This window comes from Oryzias melastigma, linkage group LG4 (assembly GCF_002922805.2).
Source record: "Oryzias melastigma strain HK-1 linkage group LG4, ASM292280v2, whole genome shotgun sequence".
Taxonomy (NCBI): Eukaryota; Metazoa; Chordata; class Actinopteri; order Beloniformes; family Adrianichthyidae; genus Oryzias; species Oryzias melastigma.
In genome coordinates this window covers 4,719,003-4,736,735 of record NC_050515.1, presented here as the reverse complement: position 1 = coordinate 4,736,735, position 17,733 = coordinate 4,719,003, and the positions used below count along the sequence as shown (strand labels likewise).

Sequence of the window (17,733 nt, the reverse complement as noted above, 5' to 3'; positions counted from 1 at the left end):
GATGACCCCCCCCCTCCCCATTATAGGTGCTGCTGCAGATGTAAAGGCCTCAGCAGGTTTCAGTTCTCTGCCTTTGGGGGGGTCATAAATATTCCCAGAGCTCCTGAGCGCGTCGCTCCACCCTGATTGATGGTGGGATAATTTTCACTAAATAGACAGAAACCATAAAATCATCCGTGACTTTCTGATTTATAGTTTTTGGATTTACGCTCCCGAGTTTCCTTTTGGTGTGGGAGGATTCCAGCAGGGGGGGTGTCGAGGAGACCCTCAGAGACGCAGAGCAGGGTTGTTTTTCTGCTCGCATTAATGTGACCTCGATAAGAAGGGGACACGACTGAAAGGAGAGCAGCGGGGCGGCAAGCCTGGAATGCAGGACGTGGCTCCCGTCCAGCAGGGGGGGCCGCAACCAGAGGGGGCGCCGGGACTGAGCCGACGTGGGAGAGCAGCCGTCCCAGACCTGCTCCTCCAGATCCAAAGACCTCTCACAGGTTTCAGAGGAGGATCTCTGCTGTGAAGGTCAGAACCAGGTTCTGGGCCGGACTTTGGACCACCTGGACTCTAGTTCTGTCCGAGATCTCCCTCTAAGTTTGGATCATTGTTCTGTTCTGACCCAGTTAGACTTTACACTGGAGTTCTCTGAGTTGACGAACTTTCAGGTCTTTACCAAAGTGCGTTCTCTATTGAATAAACCATAAAAACCCAAACCTGAAACTGTTTGTCTTCTGCAGAGTTGGTTTAGTTGAAGAGCTGGAAAAATCCCAAAAGTATTTTTGGCTTCAGAAAGTTACTAACTGCTGTCCTGCAGCTTTGAGATAAAAACCAAAACGTGTTTGTGAGACATTTGCTCTCAGGATTTGACCTGTCCAGCCAAACTTAACGTGAATTTTGGGTTCTCCAAGACAAAATCTGAGCTCTGTGTATATAAGCTGTTTGTGGTCTGATTTTACAACATAAAATGGTTTGACTGGAATAATCCACAAAAAAGTGGCAGCAATTCAACAAAACACTTTAGTTCACACAAGTTTTACTCTGATCACAATTCTCTCTCATCTTGATCCTTTAACTTTCATCAAATAAAGAAAACTCAGTCAAAATGTCATTTTTATTGCAACAATCTGAATGATATGTTGATTTTAAACTGGTTGTAGCGACATTCTCAGATTTATAGGGAGAAAGATGATGACTATGAAGAGAAAGAGACTTTTATTTATATGAATACTGAAATGACATTCCTCGATTCAGACTTTTCCCGTTAAAGTAGAAGTTCAAACTTTTTAGAGGTTAAAGTTTTGAAGTTTCATGATGGGTTGATGGCTTTCAAAGGAAAGCAGGTCTGAATGTAGTTTTCTCTGCTGCAGCCTCAGTGGGGTCACGTGGAGGAAATCGAACTCTTCAACGACGGGTCAGGACTGGGATTTGGAATCGTTGGTGGGAAAACGAGCGGCATGGTGGTCAGGACCATCATTCCGGACAGCGTAGCCGACAAGGTAGGTGCATCTCACCTGAACGCTTAGCTGTGTCCAAACCTGAACACGCAGCGTACAGTCAACCCTGATCCCAAAAGAAAGTCAAGCTTTAAATTACAAAAGTTTGAAACTAACACACAAATCAGCTGATGCGCATTTACCCACAAATCCATTGTGAGTCTCTTTCTATGGAGAGAAAATAGACTTACCCTGATCTATGTGTAACTTTGGATCTGTGCTTGCATAATTCTGGATTTGAGCATAACTTTGGATTTGTTCTGATGAATATATATATATTTTTTTTAAAGGGATAAGAGTTTCAAAAACACTTTTTGACTTTTTTATTTTAATTATTAGGCACATCTGTTTAGGAAAAAGGGAAAATGTCAAGTTTCACCAAATATTAACAAACTAATTTCAAAGCGGCTGATAAAAAAACTAATGTAGCAGCATTTAAACGCATCACTTATGCACAAATCTTTTCTTTCTTAGAGACAAGAAAGGAGTCTCACCTCAGATTTGTGCTCAAGTATTTTTTTGTGTGTGCGTAACAAGCGATTTGTGCTTGATTTAAAAAAACTGTTTAATTTAGTTTTGAACTGTTGTAATTTTGGTTTTTACATGTGTAAATTGCATTTTTTATTGTATTTTAATTTATAATTTTTGAGTTAATGCACAATATGTATTGTATGAGTTGCAAAGAATTACGCACGCACAAATCGGGGTGAGTCCATTTTCTCTCCATAATTTTCACATCTCTAAGATCCATGCAAAAGTGATGCGTTTAAATGCTGTCTGGGGTAAGCAGGCGGCACCAGGTCCTTCTCTACCCCCAGGAAGAGGAGCGGGGTGTGGGGCTGATTGACTCTGTCCGCTCTCCAGCTCGCCACAGAGTCCAGCGGCGAAGGCGCTACAGGGAAAGCCAAGCCACGAGACAGCAATGAGAGTAGAGAAACTTCAGTGTTTTAAAAATGCATATTTAGACTTTTTCATATCAATTAGTGGGCATATCATGTTATGAAAGTGGTCAAATGTCACCAGATATTATTCACAATCTAAGTTTAAGGATAAGAAAACTTGAATAACGCACCATTCTAGCAGTATTTAAACGCATCACTTACAGACAAATCTTGAGGACAAGGGTCACATCAGATTTGTGCTTAAATGCGGTTTTGTGTGTGCACAACAAGTGATTCATATGTAATTTTTAAATATTTGTGCTTGTGATTAGTTTCAAGCTGTTGTAATTTAAAGTTGTGCATGTGTAAATTGTGTTTTGTAATTTTTGTATTTGTGAATAAACTATTGTAAATACATAAAGTTCCACACCAATGCATTGAATGAGTTATGAATCTTAAAACAAATCTCTTAAGATGTGAAGGTAGCGGGCATGTGGCGTGCGTTCAAGAACGTGCTAAATGTGCATTCTTAAACATGAGTGGTGTTCATACTGGACAAGCAGGGAGGGGCTTCCTCTGCTTTTTGTTGCGCCACTATTTATTTGCACGTCTGCCACCTACAGATGGAAGAGGTTTGGTGTGAATTGTTGATGTGGTGAAAATCCGTTGAATCTTGCTCCAAATTTTTTCTTTCAGTGTTTTAGAATTTCAGCACAATTATTAATTTCTTCTCTGTGATCAATTTTCAAACAGTTGGCACATCTGTGAATTAAGAGATGCCATCCACACGTCACTTCCAAATCAGTCTGATTGGTCAAAGTTTGACCATATTTAATTTTTAACATGCACAGTTTGTACTTAAAGTCCAAAAATGGTCCTAAAAACGAGTTTAGCAATGTGTAAATGCGAGCCTGAAATACGTGTTTTCATAGATATTTCATTGGAGTTGGTTGCTTGAACGCGGGTTGCTGAGGGCGGTGTGAACGCAGCTTTAGTGTAAACCGTCAGAAGTGCTGCTTAATTGCTGTTCACTGCTCCTTCAGGAGGAGTCGAACATGAAGAACAAGCTCCACACATCAGGAAGTGAACTTAACCCAAACATGAAGCCTCAGCGATCAGAGCTGCAGCCGGTCCTCTCTGTGCCAGAGGACTGCGGAGCAGCAGGTGTTGAAGTCGTCTGAACACAGCGGAGCTGCAAATGGTTTCCTGCTGAGCTGCAGTTGAGAGGCGAGCTCTGCATCAGAGCGGACGGATGCAGGAGCCATCTTCCCGTTAGTGCCTTAATCACATCAATTAGAGTAATTGGACAAGATGAATTCTGCACAGAAGTGGAAGCAGCTTTGCCGCTCCCACATTAAAACGCTCGCCCTGGTTGTTCGCTGAGGAGCTTTCAGCTCTCCGGCTGTGGCTCTGCTCTCCTTGGACCGCCCTCCGTTGCTCACCACTCTGGTTCCTCTTCCACATGACTGATCTGTCCGGATCAAATTTATGATCAAGTCATTGAGATGAAATCCACTCTTTGAGACTTTTGTTGAGCAAGTACTGATTCTTAATGTAAGATTGATTTACCAAAGAGGGAAAATCTTCAGTCATTATTCCCATCCTCTATCAGTAGCTGTTTACAAATATGTGAACACAGTGGAAAAGCATCTGCAGGAATCAAAAGCCTCTGATTGGCTCCTGTCCTCTTCCGTTAGGATGGACGCCTCCGCACAGGCGACCACATCCTCCGCATTGGGGCCACGCCCACCAGCGGCCTCACCAGCGACCAGGTGGTGCAGGTGCTGCAGGCCTGTGGCAGCCGAGTGACCATGCTGATCGCCAGGGACCCCCAGGCTCAGAAGTCAGTGGCCCCGCCTCCTCCAGCACCTCCTGACTCCGCCCCCATCACCGGCCCACCTCAACTGCCGGAAGCTCCACCCCAACATCGAGCCAGCAAGATGGTGAGTGCTGGAGTTTTCTGGTTACTGTGACAATTTCAGAAAATTGAGTCTGTGCGTGTTTTTAGCCAAACCTGGAAGGATACGAGATCCATGAAGTTTCTCTGACCAAGAAGGACGGCCAGAGTCTGGGCATCTCCATCATCGGCTACAACCCTCTGACCAGCTCAGGTTAGACTGTTCTGTCTGCGCCGAGTCGGGATTTGGGCTCATTTGTGCCTCTTTCATTTTGGTTTTTAGGATGAAAAATCTTTGAGTTGCATAATAATGGATTTTATTTATATATACAATATTGTGATATTCTACTGTATATGATGATAACTCGGAGAGTCTATCTTTCCCTTTCACACAATTTGATGGTTCACAAATCAATATATTGCATAAAAGGACATAATCTATTTATTATTGACTTGGCATTTAAATTTATAAATAAAAATGCTTTTTAACTGAGAAATTTCTTTTTTATGTTTTATTTTAAGCAAAAAACCAAGATGTCTGACATAACAGCAGTTAAAGCTGGATTTTGGGTTTTTTAGACGTTTTGTTCTTCGTGGTTAAAATTAGTAATTTTAATTTATTAAGGTATTGTTTGCAGTGCAGTAAAAAATGTATCAAATCTTTAGTGAACACAGCCATCACTGACTTGGTAGAGGTGAGCTCGTGATTAGACGTCTTTTTGTTTACATCACATGTACAACAGGAAGTAAAACTAACAAAGTTATTATTTACTTCCAAAAGGATTTTAAATCGTTTTACCAACATAATCTTGTTCATATCTGTGGCTTTCAACCCACACTGCTGTTACACAGACACATATCTTTACATCTCTACTAATAACTCAAACATGTGTTTGATGATTTCAAAATTGAAAACCTTGTTTTTTATTTTCTTTATATTAGCAATGCAGAGTCAAAACTTTTATTGGATTTAGCAGAAACTTAATCTGCTCAAAATGCAACAAGTCAAGTTCAAAGTTTGAACCCCATAAGGTCAAAGGTCACTTCAGTTCAACTTTATTTGGGTTTATCAACGAAAAATACATTTTGTCTCAGATTTTTACTGTCCAGTTTATCAAAGAAGTGAACCTAAATTTCTGCACAGAAAAACTTTGAACAAATATAAAAATGCAAATTGAACATCTAATGATCAGCAGCCCATAAAAGACTAAATCCATCCAAAGAACAAGAAAAAATCAAGACAAGAAACTATGAACCCAAATTTTCTCACTGTGTCACACTACTGACTTCACTGCTTTGTACCTGAGAGGCACAGATGGTCTGAATACACCTGAGCCAGGTGAGTAAAGTAGGTCACCGAGAGGAGGAGCTCAAGCAGAAGGGAAACAAAAATAAGCCGTTGAACTAACTAAACTGGACTAAAGATTTCATATCAGCTGACTCGGCTCATTCCTTTCTCATGGAAAAATCTGCTGATGCAAAACTGCACTGATATAAATGTGGATCACTGATCTGCAAAAAACTTTTTCAATGTTTTGGTATCGAATGTTAAACATTTCAAAAAGTTTCCTGATTTATTTTTGTTTATTTTTCTCCTTTTTTTGATTATTTAAGCATTTTTATGTCCGTTAAATAGAATGACAAGGTTTGAAAATATTTCATTTCGTTAGCAAAGAACTTCAGTGAACTTTATGTGCATGTGTGTGTGTGCACGTGTGTGTTCAGATGCTGTGGGGGTGTACGTGAAGGAGGTGGTTCCCGGCAGTCCTGCAGATCTGAGCGGGAACGTCCGAGTCCAGGACCGCCTTCTAGCCGTGAGTATTGGATGTTTAGAGTTCTGATTAAAACAATAATGAATTATTGAAGATGCTTTAGATGCTTCCATAAAAAATGAAGAGAATAATCCATGTTTGGTTCTTTCCGTCTCCTCTGAGATTAATTTCACTTCTGTGGAAATAAAATCATCTTGGTTATTATTTTTAAGCGTGAATCTTCACAAACAAATCTTCTGCAGTCAGATTTAGAAATGGTTTTTAAAAAAATCATTACTCATCTCATTTAATATTTTAGATTTGGTTTAACTGCGAGAATGAAATTCCAGTTTTTTCAGCCTTTGAATTGTCATCCTGTCTGCGCAGATGGACGGCGTGAGTCTGCACGGTCTGACCAACCAGGAGGTTCTGAAGGTGATGAAGCAGACGGGTCGCACCGTGCATCTCACGCTGGTCAGAAAGAAAGCCCGAGCTCCAGAGAGGTCGCTGGATAAAGGTAAGAGATCTGAAATTCAGAGTTCCTAAGAGGATAAAACCATATCAAAGAAATTCACTTTCAGACTGATGACAGCAGCAGATTTTAAAATCATTCCCAGGGATATTTTAATTATGTTTATTCAGTTTTTGGTCAAAATAAAAAACAGTGGCTTCCTTGGACACCAGGAGCTCATGGCCCCGCCCACTATTTTCTACATCACAAATAGGTTATTTTTCAACAGCATTTTTTGATTTCAATAAAGTAATGCCTAGAAACACACCTTTAAGCTTAATTTACTTTATATCACTTCTATCACTATCACTTTATATCACAAAAATGTCACTTTGGATCTTTAAATCTGTTATAGACAAACATCTGGACATCATGAGAGGACTTTGTTTGGGTCAGAACATCCACATGCTAGGAAAACTGATCCAAATTGAGCTGAGAACCTTCACAAATGTTATCAGAAGGATTAAAACCGAAACTTTGAAGAGCTAGAGAGCCTGATGATTCTGTTTGATGTCACCGAGCTTCCAGGAGGAAACATCAGGTTTAGGGCTTTAAGGTCACATCAGCTGCAGAAACCATGTCACTAAACAAACTCATGTGACATTTAATGGTGAAGTGAAACTGCACACCTGGACCGAGCAGGTGAAGCAGGTCAGTGAGGGGGAGGAGCCTACAACAGGAAAACTCAACAAATCAGTTTATTCTGAAGTCAGGAGTTGTCTCAGTAGAAACCTTCCAGTCTCGTTCTTCTCTGAGGTGACAAAATTAATCTGATTATGGAGGAAAATATCTAAGAGTTTGAAAATCAGATTATTCTGTTATCACTTGGATAATCTAAAAAGGATCTGTATTGCTGACCAGATGAGGGTTGTCAAACATTAGTCGAAAAAAAGGGGGATCTTTTTTTTTGAAACTACCTTCTTCTTTTAATGTTTTCTGCTCTCTGTCTGGCTCTGCTCCTTCCTCCTCCTCTGTCATCCTCAGAGATTAATTCACTCGGTCCAGATTAGTAATTCTTTACTGAGGAAGACTAAGCAATCTTTTTCTTCATCATCTTCTGAAGAAGAGGAGAGCGGGAGTCTTATCTTCACCAGGAGGAAGCACTCCTCTAACTCTTATCTGCAGCCTCACAGCTTTTACTCTCCGACAAACTTGACATTGAGGGGGGCGGGGCTTCACCTGAAGATCCCCGTTTTGTGTTGCCGGCTGCAGGCAGGTTTCCAGCTCGTCATGTTTGTTTCAGGCTGTGAACTGTATAAATCCTTCATTTTGGAGGCGGGAGTTTCAGCCTCCGTCTGTGTTTCAGTGCAGAGGGAGTCTTCTCGGGCGTCCTCCAGGAGGTCTCTGCAGAAGACGGCGCGCTCCTCAGAGTCTGGATCCATGACCAGGAAGCAGGGAGCGTACCTGAACGCAGCACGGCTGGACGAGGGTGAGGCGTTCATGTACTTCTGTCAGACTTCAGGCATGTTCAGAAAAGATCAGGTTCTGATCCAGAAACCAGAGTAATTTGGTTCTGATCCTTCCATAAGGGAGGTTGTTTTATTGTTTTGTTTTTGTTATATTGTCTGCTTTTAAGGATCTTAAATTAATGCTGAAAAACAGAGAGGACAGAACAAATTCTTCTTCTTGTTCTGTTGTTGAATCAACAAATGGAGAACAACCACAACACTGGACAGTTCAGGTTGTTTGGGATTTAAAGCCTATTTTTGTCTTTCCTTCGTTAAATCTTTTTAAGTTTCAAATAAGAAATCAAGTGGCTTCATTTTTACGTTCAGTCCTGACCTACATGAACTCGAACTACATGAAATACCTAGAGTTTGGTGTTGCTGACTGCACAATGCAGTCCCTGCTCACCTGCAGCTCCGTACCTGCATAGCCTTTACTGCTCACCTGCATGCTACAAAAACCCAACTCACCATCGTTACACCCCAAAACTCCCAAACCGTCCAAACATTTACGGTTCACATCAGTCACTGACTGCATGGACCGCTTTGTTTATGAATACGGAGACATTTCTGCGCCTTTGAGCTAAAGTTCGACCCTTCCACTTGCCCAAAAACATACCAAAATCTGCACACATCCAGTATCCAATGAAAATCAATTTTGGGCATAGTGAATGACCCCTCCCCCAAAACGCTGACATCACAGCGAGTGAAATCAAAAAAAAAAAAAAAAAAAAAAGGATTGGCCGAAATCCGTTTATAATTATTTGCTTATTCTCTAATAACACATGTGAAGTTTTGAGATGATTATGGGATGCCCACACAACCTGTGGCTTGGCGGCCATTTTGTGTCAAAGTTTGAGATTTGGTGATTTTTGCACTGTCACACAATATTGAAAGAAGACATTTTTGTTTCAGCGATGTTCACAAAATTTCACACATTTGCTGCCAGCTTAAGTCTCCAACCACGACAGAAGTTTTGTTGACCTTTAACCTTTGAGGCCGCCATCTTGAATTGTCAAAAACACCTTCAGCACCAGCTACAATCAAAAACTCTTCCTATGGATTTTCATCGATTGTCTCCGAACATCTTGAACATCATTAGGAACCAATTGGGGAAAAAATGTTGCAATTAGAAGTTTTAGACTTTGTGGCAAACTTTCAAAAGTGGCGTTCTCCTGTTATTCGCTCATTTTTCAACAGAATATTGTGAACATTTGATGAATGGATCTCTGGATAGAGCTGAGGAAAATAATATCCCACAGAACATGTACATATTAGGAATAAGGGCATGGTTAGCAAATAAAATCAGTTGCTAACAAAATCTAAAAGTGTAATTTTGCAGATTCTTCTGAAGAATATCTCGGACAGAATGACAACTCCCAAAAAAAAAAAAAAAGAAGAAACCCCACATGTTGCTGCTTGTCTATGCTGATTTTTATTTACTACTATTTAAAAAAAGTTTTTTTTTAATAAAAATTCAAGCAAAATTTTACACGTTAGAATTTATTGGCCTTCAAAAGGAAAATAATCCATAGTAAGAATGAATATTCTGAGAATCCGGAGAACGAAATGTTTCAGTTTTTCCCATTAAAACTGTGTTTACACTCACAAAAGACAAAACAAAATCAATCAGATTTTAGTTTGAAGGAAAAATTAATCAACCCAAATAACTTAAACTTCTTCTGTCAGTTTTACTGAGAAAAAAATATTCTAGACTTTAAGCTTTGAACTCAAATCTACAAAACACAATAAAAATGTTGATGTTTTTCTAAATGAAGTTTAAGAAAAGGTGCTGAAGTTGCAGCAGAGAAGAAGGATTTTTGTGGGAATTTCTATGATCTTATCCTGCTTCACATGAGGGATGTCATCTTCCTCCTCCACAGCTGAAGTTCTGTTATAAACTTCTATAATAGAGTGAGGAGGAGACAAATATCCTAGTTTTAATCAAACTACATCAAAGAATTGACAGAAAATTGTAATTTTCTGGCATTAAGATGCTTTTTAAAAGCAAAATTGCAATATAAACTTTTTAAAGTCTGAGTTTTCTTCTGACTTCTGGACATTTGTTCACTAACAGAAATACTGCTGGTGGTTTGTGGGAAGAAAACCAGACATTTTTACTTTGAGTCCAAAACTAAGTCAATAAACTGTTGGCGGTTTAATTCTTTAGCTTTAAAGTGTAGCACTGATTTGAAGCCTCAATCATGGAGTCCTGGATGAAGCTGAAGAATGAGGCTTCAGATCTGAAACATCCTTGAAGGACCGTCTTCAGTTCCATTTGTGTTCTTCAGACGCTTGATCCTTCCAATCTCAAAATTAACTCTCAAACACACAAAGTCCCCTTTTCCCCACAAAGGGCGGATTGAGGTTGAAATCTTTTAAAAGGTTCCTCGAAGGCTCAGCATGATCTTCTGCCACGCTGTTTTTAAACCCAGAGGAGCCTGAAACCTTCATCACTCAGACCTCCACAGGTCAGGTAGACGTGGGCTTGGAGCAGCACTCCTCTCTGAGTTATTTCTTTCTTTTTATTCCTCATTAGCTTTGCTAAGTGGCCAAAACGCCTCCTGACAGATGTAAAGTGTCCGCCTCGTCTGACAGCGTCGATGCGATGTATTACTCTGTTTATTCAGCCGAGCGCCGCAGATTAATGTCTGCACGACTGCTGGGTTAGCAATGCTAATTTAATCATGCGCTGCGGCGCTGCCAGAGCCGCTTCCCAGCTCTGAGGAGAACCTGCTGTTTGACCCTGAATCAAGCATGCATTAAACATGCACAGGAACGCTCCTTCTGGAGGCTGAAGCTGCTTACTCCACCAATATTTTACCAGAGGTGAATTTCAGTGAAGCCGCTGATGCTCAGGAGGCCACAGGTTGGAGTGTTGGACCTGCAGTAGAACTTCAAAGTAGCTCAAAGGTTCCAGCTGAATTGTTTGGAGTCCATTTTCCATCTTCTTCTAAACCATCTTCTAAGTGTTGTGAGCATGGAGGAGTGGTGGATAACTGCTGGTGTCTGTGTAGCTACAGAAGCAGAACTTCGGGCCAAATGGGAGCAGGCTTTGGGTCCAAACTATCAAGTCCTGGTGAGTCCAGATTCATCCCGACTCTGCTCCATACTGCTGATGGATCCATCCCTCATGTCTGTGTGCGTTTTTCAGGTGGTGGAGATGGATCCGGTCATAGATGATGCAGAGCTGCAGAAGTCCTCAAAGGTGAGCGGTCGGTTCTGACATGCCGGTTCTGACTGGTCCAGCTGCAGTTGGTTTCAGCATCTCGTCCTGTGCTGTCGTCCAGCTGCTGCCGGTCCACACTCTGCGTCTCGGTGTAGAGCTGGACTCGTTTGACGGTCACCACTACATCTCCTCTGTGGCTCCTGGAGGTCCCGTGGACCGACTCGGAGTCCTGAGACCAGAGGATGAGCTGCTGGAGGTAAAACTTTACCCACAAGTCTGAACGCCGGCATCCACTGGTCACAGTTTGGTGCACTGGGAAGACAGTTTTAGAATAGTTATTGTAGAGTGATACACGATAAGATATTTATTGCAAAATATCCAGAGGCAATAGCAGAGGCATTTCTCCATTTTTTAAAAAGTATGACTTAGAAAGGTCAAACTTTGTCTAAATATAAATGCACCTATTGCATGAATAAAACCGTAAAATATATTGTATTTATTGATCAGAATAGTAAGCACTGCAAATGTTTATCCATTACCTTGAAATTTTTTAACCTACGGTGATCGAGCATGAGTGAAAATTAAGTTTTTTTTTCGTAACCATTTCTGACATTACAAATCAAGAGAATTAGCTTTATCGTTCCTCCAAAATGCACAAGTCTGATAACTACGCAAAATGATTGTAAAGGGTTTGATCTATTGTCAGAGTGGTTTATTATCAGAATACTCATATTTTTATCTTATGTCTAGTTTCAGTTCAAAACCCAAATTCCTGAAGGATAAATGAAAATATTCTGCAACTGGATCTTAATTGCGACAGAATGTGTTTTAGTTTGAGAGGAACTTGTATGTTCTGCTGTCAGAAGAAATATCATAGAAATTATTGAAAAAAAATGAAAGGCACACTTTATAAATGACTGGCCAAAAAGCTATGAATAAAGTTTATTTTTCTAAACGACAAAGTGGGACTTAGCAGCTTTCGCTGGGTTTTAGTTGATAAGAAACCAGCCCAAATGGCTCCTTCAGTGTTAAAGATCGCTTTAAATCAAAGGAAATTTATGGTGCTTTTTGTTGTTTTGTTGTTGTTTGTTTGGTAAATCAGGAAATGTTTTTTCATCACTTCAAAATATATTTCAGTGTAACTAGTTAAAAATGATAAAATACATTTAAAAGTACTATACCCTGTAAAGTTCTATATGTATGGTTGAGAAAATAAAGTGCTGTTTATTTTCAATATTTCTAAATGTAGCCAAACCGGGAAATCAAAAACAGTCAGGTGCCTAAAAATATTTGTCACACATATTTCACCGCTCATGGCCTAATTTCAGAGCATTGTACACATCACTCTGATCCATCAGGTCTCTAGATCACAATCTATTGCTGTGAGGTTCAGCAGAACCTTGGCCTGCTTGGCCTTCAGCATTTTGACTGAAGATTTTGTGCTGTGCATCTGCACGGCTTTACTCATATGAGCCCTCCTCAAAGCACCAAAATCGGTATTTTTTACTGGTAACAACTTGGCACAGAGTCCCAAGTTAAAACAAAAATTTTCATGTCTCTTCGAGCTGTAAAAATAACAACTGTGAGGCTAATGCTGGTAATTAGGTATTAGGCGTGTTTGAGATCCCCCGGCGCTGCGCAGATCGCCTGGATTGTGGTGCATGTTGGTTAGTTTCTTGCACTGACGTCAAATGTGCGGCGTCACGAAGTATCGAGAGAAAGGGGCGGGTTCAAGGCGCCTTCCTAAGCCAGCGCAGCCAGAAAATAGGTACTGCGCTGGCTGCATGCCGCCTTGAGGACCACAAAACAATGCATTGTGGGAAACTGTGTCCACACAGTTCTTGTAGTTCGGTGTGAAATAACTGGCGCTAAATGAAGGACATCGATGTATTTTTTTACTTTTTCTGGAAGGTAATGAATCAATGATGAAAAAATAAACAAGATTTCAAATAATCTGTGGTCATATTTGTTATTGTTGTCTCTAAAACTTAACTTTAATTTTATTTATTTATTTATTTGGGACAGTGCACATGCAATGAATCCCGCGGCTATTTTATTAACAGTTTTGCTCTAAAATATGTTAAAAAATCATATAAAAGACACAACAGCACAAATCATACTAGGAGGAGTGGCTTATTAACTTTCAGCCGAATGTTAAGGACAACCCCCAACTCCTTGATCTCGTACAGTCTCGTCGTTCGCCCTCATCTCAGGCGCCTTTCTCCGCCCCCTCCAGCAGCAGCTTAGTCTCGCCAACGATGCAGGCGAGACGCCTGGGGATCTCAAACACACCTATTATCTAACATCTTGTTTTGATGTAGTGTAGAGCTGCTCAAAGAGGCTCAGTGTGGTGTACTGCCACCTAGAGTTTGGGGGTTTTAGTGGAAAGCAAAAGTAAAACACTGAATAAATGTTTGTTTTATTAATAATAAGTTAAATGTCGACTAGGCAGCATTTTAAATCGTTACAAGTATCGTAATATTTCACTGAATTTGATCACTTCTTACCTTTTAACATTCCCATGTTCTTGTCTGTGGTCACATGACCTGATCCAGCCTCATCCCTCTAAACTTCCTGTTTTCAGGTGAATAACGTTCAGCTGTACGGGAAGACCCGCCGTGAGGTGGTGTCCTTCCTCAAAGAAGTGCCTCCTCCCTTCACCCTGGTCTGCTGCCGACACCCCAACTCTGATCTGGAGCCCGAATCCGAGCTAGAGTCAGAGTCTGAGCCAGAACCAGAACCAATGATGCCAGCAGAGCGAGCACCAACAAAACCATCAGAGAGCAGCCTGGAAGAGGTGAGAGGCGCCTTAAAACGACCAAGCACGCCTCAGAACCACCAGTGAGGTTCTAATGCAGATGGATTCTCTCCTGTTGTCAGATGGAGATGAAACTGTCCTCCATGTTTCTGGAACACCTGCAGCCGGACCCCAGACAGGTACCGGACCCTTTGTTCACATTCTTTATTTTTGTGAAACCGTTTGAGCATCTGAAGATGTTCATGTTGTCCTCATCGGAAATCTGAGAGGAAACAAATCAACAGTTTGGAGGATTTTTGGTTCCGGTTTCATTTCAAGCAAGTTCTTGTTGACATAAACTATCGGTATTTGTAGTATGTCTGGGGATTGAGCTCTCAGAAGAACAAAGGGATTGATTTGAATCTATCCACAGGGTTCCCGAGAGGTTTTAAAAAGTCTTAAAAATCTAGAATTTATCAATTTGAACATGATACCTTGAAAAGCCTTTAAAAAGTCTTGAATTTTAAAACCTGAGCCTTAAAAATGTTGCTTCTTGAAACTTCTCAGTTCAACGTTTCCTGTCAAAAATAGAATGTTTGACCATGATTAATGTGATCAAATGATTTATGTAAAGTAACAACACCAATATGCCGGTTTGAAAAAAGAAGAGCGCTAAAGCATCACGGCATAGACCACAAACGACAAGAAAAGAATCTACAATATTGATCATAAAATTGGAAATGATGTATATATTGGGAAATAGACTGAGAAACTGATCTTCATTTTTGATATGTATGGCCTTACAAAGGTCTTAAACAGTCTTGAATGTAGCTTGAAGAAACTTGTAGGAACTCTGAATCCATCCAAACTCTTGACCCACTGAATCGCTTTCAGGGTCATGGAGTTGCTGGAGCCTATCCCAGCTACTGTTAGGTTAAGGGAGGGTACACCCTGAAGGAGTCACCAGTCTGTCACCAGTCGATTTATTTAGACTTTGGCTCTAAAACTTTTGTTATATTTTTGAGTCATGTTCTTCCAGTGATTGTCGTTTGAATCTGACCTCCAATCCAGGAGCGAGCGTTGCCTGTTGAGAATTTCTTGAAGGAGGAGGTGACTCCCCATCACGGTGAAGAGGATGAAGATGAGGAGAAGGATGAGGAAGAAGAGGAGGAGGAGCTGGCTCTGTGGTCTTCAGACGTGCAGACGTTGGAGCTGCAGAAGCAGAGAGACAAAGGCCTCGGCTTCAGCATTCTTGACTACCAGGTAAAATCCTTCACTTTGGACTGATTTCACTCAACAGACTGAAGGATTTGTGAAGGATCAAAAACAGGAAGAAGATCTTTCTGTGCTTTGTGTTTCAATTCTTCCATTTTGCTTTCTTTTTGTCTTGTTGCTGCAACGTTACCAACAGTTCTCCTGGGATTAGCTCCAATGATAATATTTGTTTAACATTTGTATTCTTACAGCAGAATCTTTATTAAAAAATGGTCACAGCTAAGCTTTTCTATTGATTAATCTTTATTGCCAAAACAATATTGACTGTTACAAGTTGTTGTTGGCCAGGCGTTGTCTGAACTTGCATAGACAAGCTTTTGAATAATATTTTTAGTGACATCATGCAGGAGGCGGAGTCACCAAGCTCATTTTTAAAATACACTCTGTCCACAGCATTGACTTTAAATGAGAACTTTCATTTTCTTGACATATTTAGGACTGTAATCGGCTGGTCTGAGACTGGACTTAAAAAGATACAAAAAAACTTTGAATCCTTGACAAATTGGTCCCTCCTCCTTTGTGTTCCAAACAGGAAGTGACTCCAAGAAGCCAAAATCCCATAGACTTCTACAGAGAAATAAACAGCTATTACTTTATATTTATGAGAGAAAACATTCCTTTTCTGATACTTTTCTAAACCTTTTCCTGATACTCCTTAGTTTATTTTTAATTATGCTTTTTCTGACCAATCAGATGCCTTAATAGCTTCGTTTACATTACACATATGCACAAAACTTTATCGAAATTCGAGAGATGTTAAAAAAAGATTCACAATTAAACCGTTTTCCATTGAAGGCACCATACCATGAAAAAAACAACTTTTTGAACGTTTAAGTGTATTATACTGTTCAATACTCACTATAAAGAACCCCAAAGCGGTATTTTGATCTGTTCACGCATTTCTGTGTAATCCTTTAAAAACCTGCTCTCAACAGCAGCCCCTCCCACACCCACTAAAAGAGCAGGTGCTCACGGCCCAGTTGTGCAGACGTTGAGTGTATGTGTGTTGTGAACCAGTGTAGCGATGGCTGGGCGTACTAAAGGCAGATGTATGGTATGTGCATCCATCTTTGAAAAAATTTAGATACTGTTTATTTTCGTGGGAAAAACGGAGAAAGAAAGACTGTTGGATGACGTCATGAAATGGGCGGAACCTACCTGCAGCGGTAGGCGGAGCTTCAGGAATTGTGTCGTTTTACATCCGGGTAGGAAAAAACTAATGAAAATAACACATTTTTCATAATTTGTTTAGTGTTCCAAATGTAAGATTTGATGATATACGTATATAATTCACTCTGAAAGACTTAAGAAGATCATGGTATGGCCTCTTTAGATCATAATTATGCCACTAAACACAAACCAACTCACACAATAAGTCATTAAAAACACATTGGTGGACGAGAACAAGTATTTTTTTTCCTTTGATTCAATAAAAGTGAGCATTTAGGTGACGTCACAGCAGTGTGGCACGTGCACAGCGCCCATGCTGGCGGCTAGTCCATTGACTGTTCACAGTTACACGGGAGAAGCCAGTTCAGCGATATTAAAAAAATAACCATCGTAACAAGTAAGCAGCTGGATTAACTCTGTCCCACTCAGAGGCTGGCAGTCTCAAAATGATGCCACGTCATTCAAACAGGTTAGAGTAAACAGGTTTGTTAATCACAGGGTCTACACTCCAGTTTCGGGGGCCTGACCTCATGTGTTCATCTGTTCCTGATCCAGCCGATCCAGCAGACCTGAGCGTAAACTCTGTCCCTGCAGAACCTGCTGTGCTGCTTTGGGTCGTGACTGGATCAGTGAGTCTGCAGTTTAGAAATCCCTGTTGGATGAGGTTCTCGCATCCTTGTGTCTGGAGGGGGGGCAGTGTTAGGAAATTCTGTTTCCTCCCCCCCTCGCCTGCCCTGCTGCAGCGTTTATCTTGAGGCATGTTCACCTGCGCGACCTGGATCTGACAGAGGAAGAGGAGGAGGAGGGAGGATCTCCATGCTAACTCTCAGCGGGATCACAGTCATGTCAGCCTGAACTAGCAAACCTGCCCACGGGGCTGTGTGTGTGTGTGTGTGTGTGTGCGCGTGGGGGTGTGCTTGTGTGTCTTAAAGAACACCACACGAGAAGTTCATAATAAAAAAAAATCTTAGCCTCCACTTGTTGAAGTTTCCGTGGGCGAGACTAGAACCAAAAGTTGTTCTGATTGGCAGGTGAGCACCTCTGTATGGATGCTGCCCCAGGTGTGTGTGTGTGTGTGTGTGTGTGTTCTCGTATATGTTCTTGGCAGGACCTTGGTATCACCACCCTCTCTGGGACCTTTGGACTTCTTACCAGAATTTTTTTTTTTTTTTAGAAAAAAGTTGAATTTAAAGGTTTAATTCTAGAAATATTTATTCATTCCTTTGGTTTAGAAAAATAATCATAGTGGTAAATTAATACTTTGGTTTTACCTCCACTAACGAGGCAGACTAAACAAGTAGAATTGATTTTTAGGATCGGCTTGATTGATTGACCTATGTCTGGGTTTTTGTCTAAATCTTTTTGTTTTAAATGCATGTTTTTAAAAAGTAGCTTTTCCAACTGATGCTGAAT

General features: G+C 40.7%; 1 protein-coding gene across 5 annotated transcripts in view; it reads left to right on the top strand.

Moving 5' to 3' along the window:
- The window catches only part of patj (PATJ crumbs cell polarity complex component), a 101,074-nt gene that overhangs the window by 12,125 nt on the left and 71,216 nt on the right, over positions 1-17,733 (top strand). For all 5 annotated transcript variants that reach the window (XM_024258801.2, XM_024258798.2, XM_024258800.2 and 2 more), the window contains 12 exons: positions 1,359-1,487; positions 4,063-4,308; positions 4,374-4,476; positions 5,988-6,076; positions 6,401-6,530; positions 7,831-7,953; positions 10,987-11,048; positions 11,124-11,177; positions 11,260-11,394; positions 13,723-13,935; positions 14,019-14,075; positions 14,947-15,138. In XM_024258801.2, the coding sequence (XP_024114569.1) occupies positions 1,359-1,487; positions 4,063-4,308; positions 4,374-4,476; positions 5,988-6,076; positions 6,401-6,530; positions 7,831-7,953; positions 10,987-11,048; positions 11,124-11,177; positions 11,260-11,394; positions 13,723-13,935; positions 14,019-14,075; positions 14,947-15,138 (1,533 nt within the window). The remainder of the gene's footprint in view (positions 1-1,358; positions 1,488-4,062; positions 4,309-4,373; positions 4,477-5,987; positions 6,077-6,400; positions 6,531-7,830; positions 7,954-10,986; positions 11,049-11,123; positions 11,178-11,259; positions 11,395-13,722; positions 13,936-14,018; positions 14,076-14,946; positions 15,139-17,733) is intronic.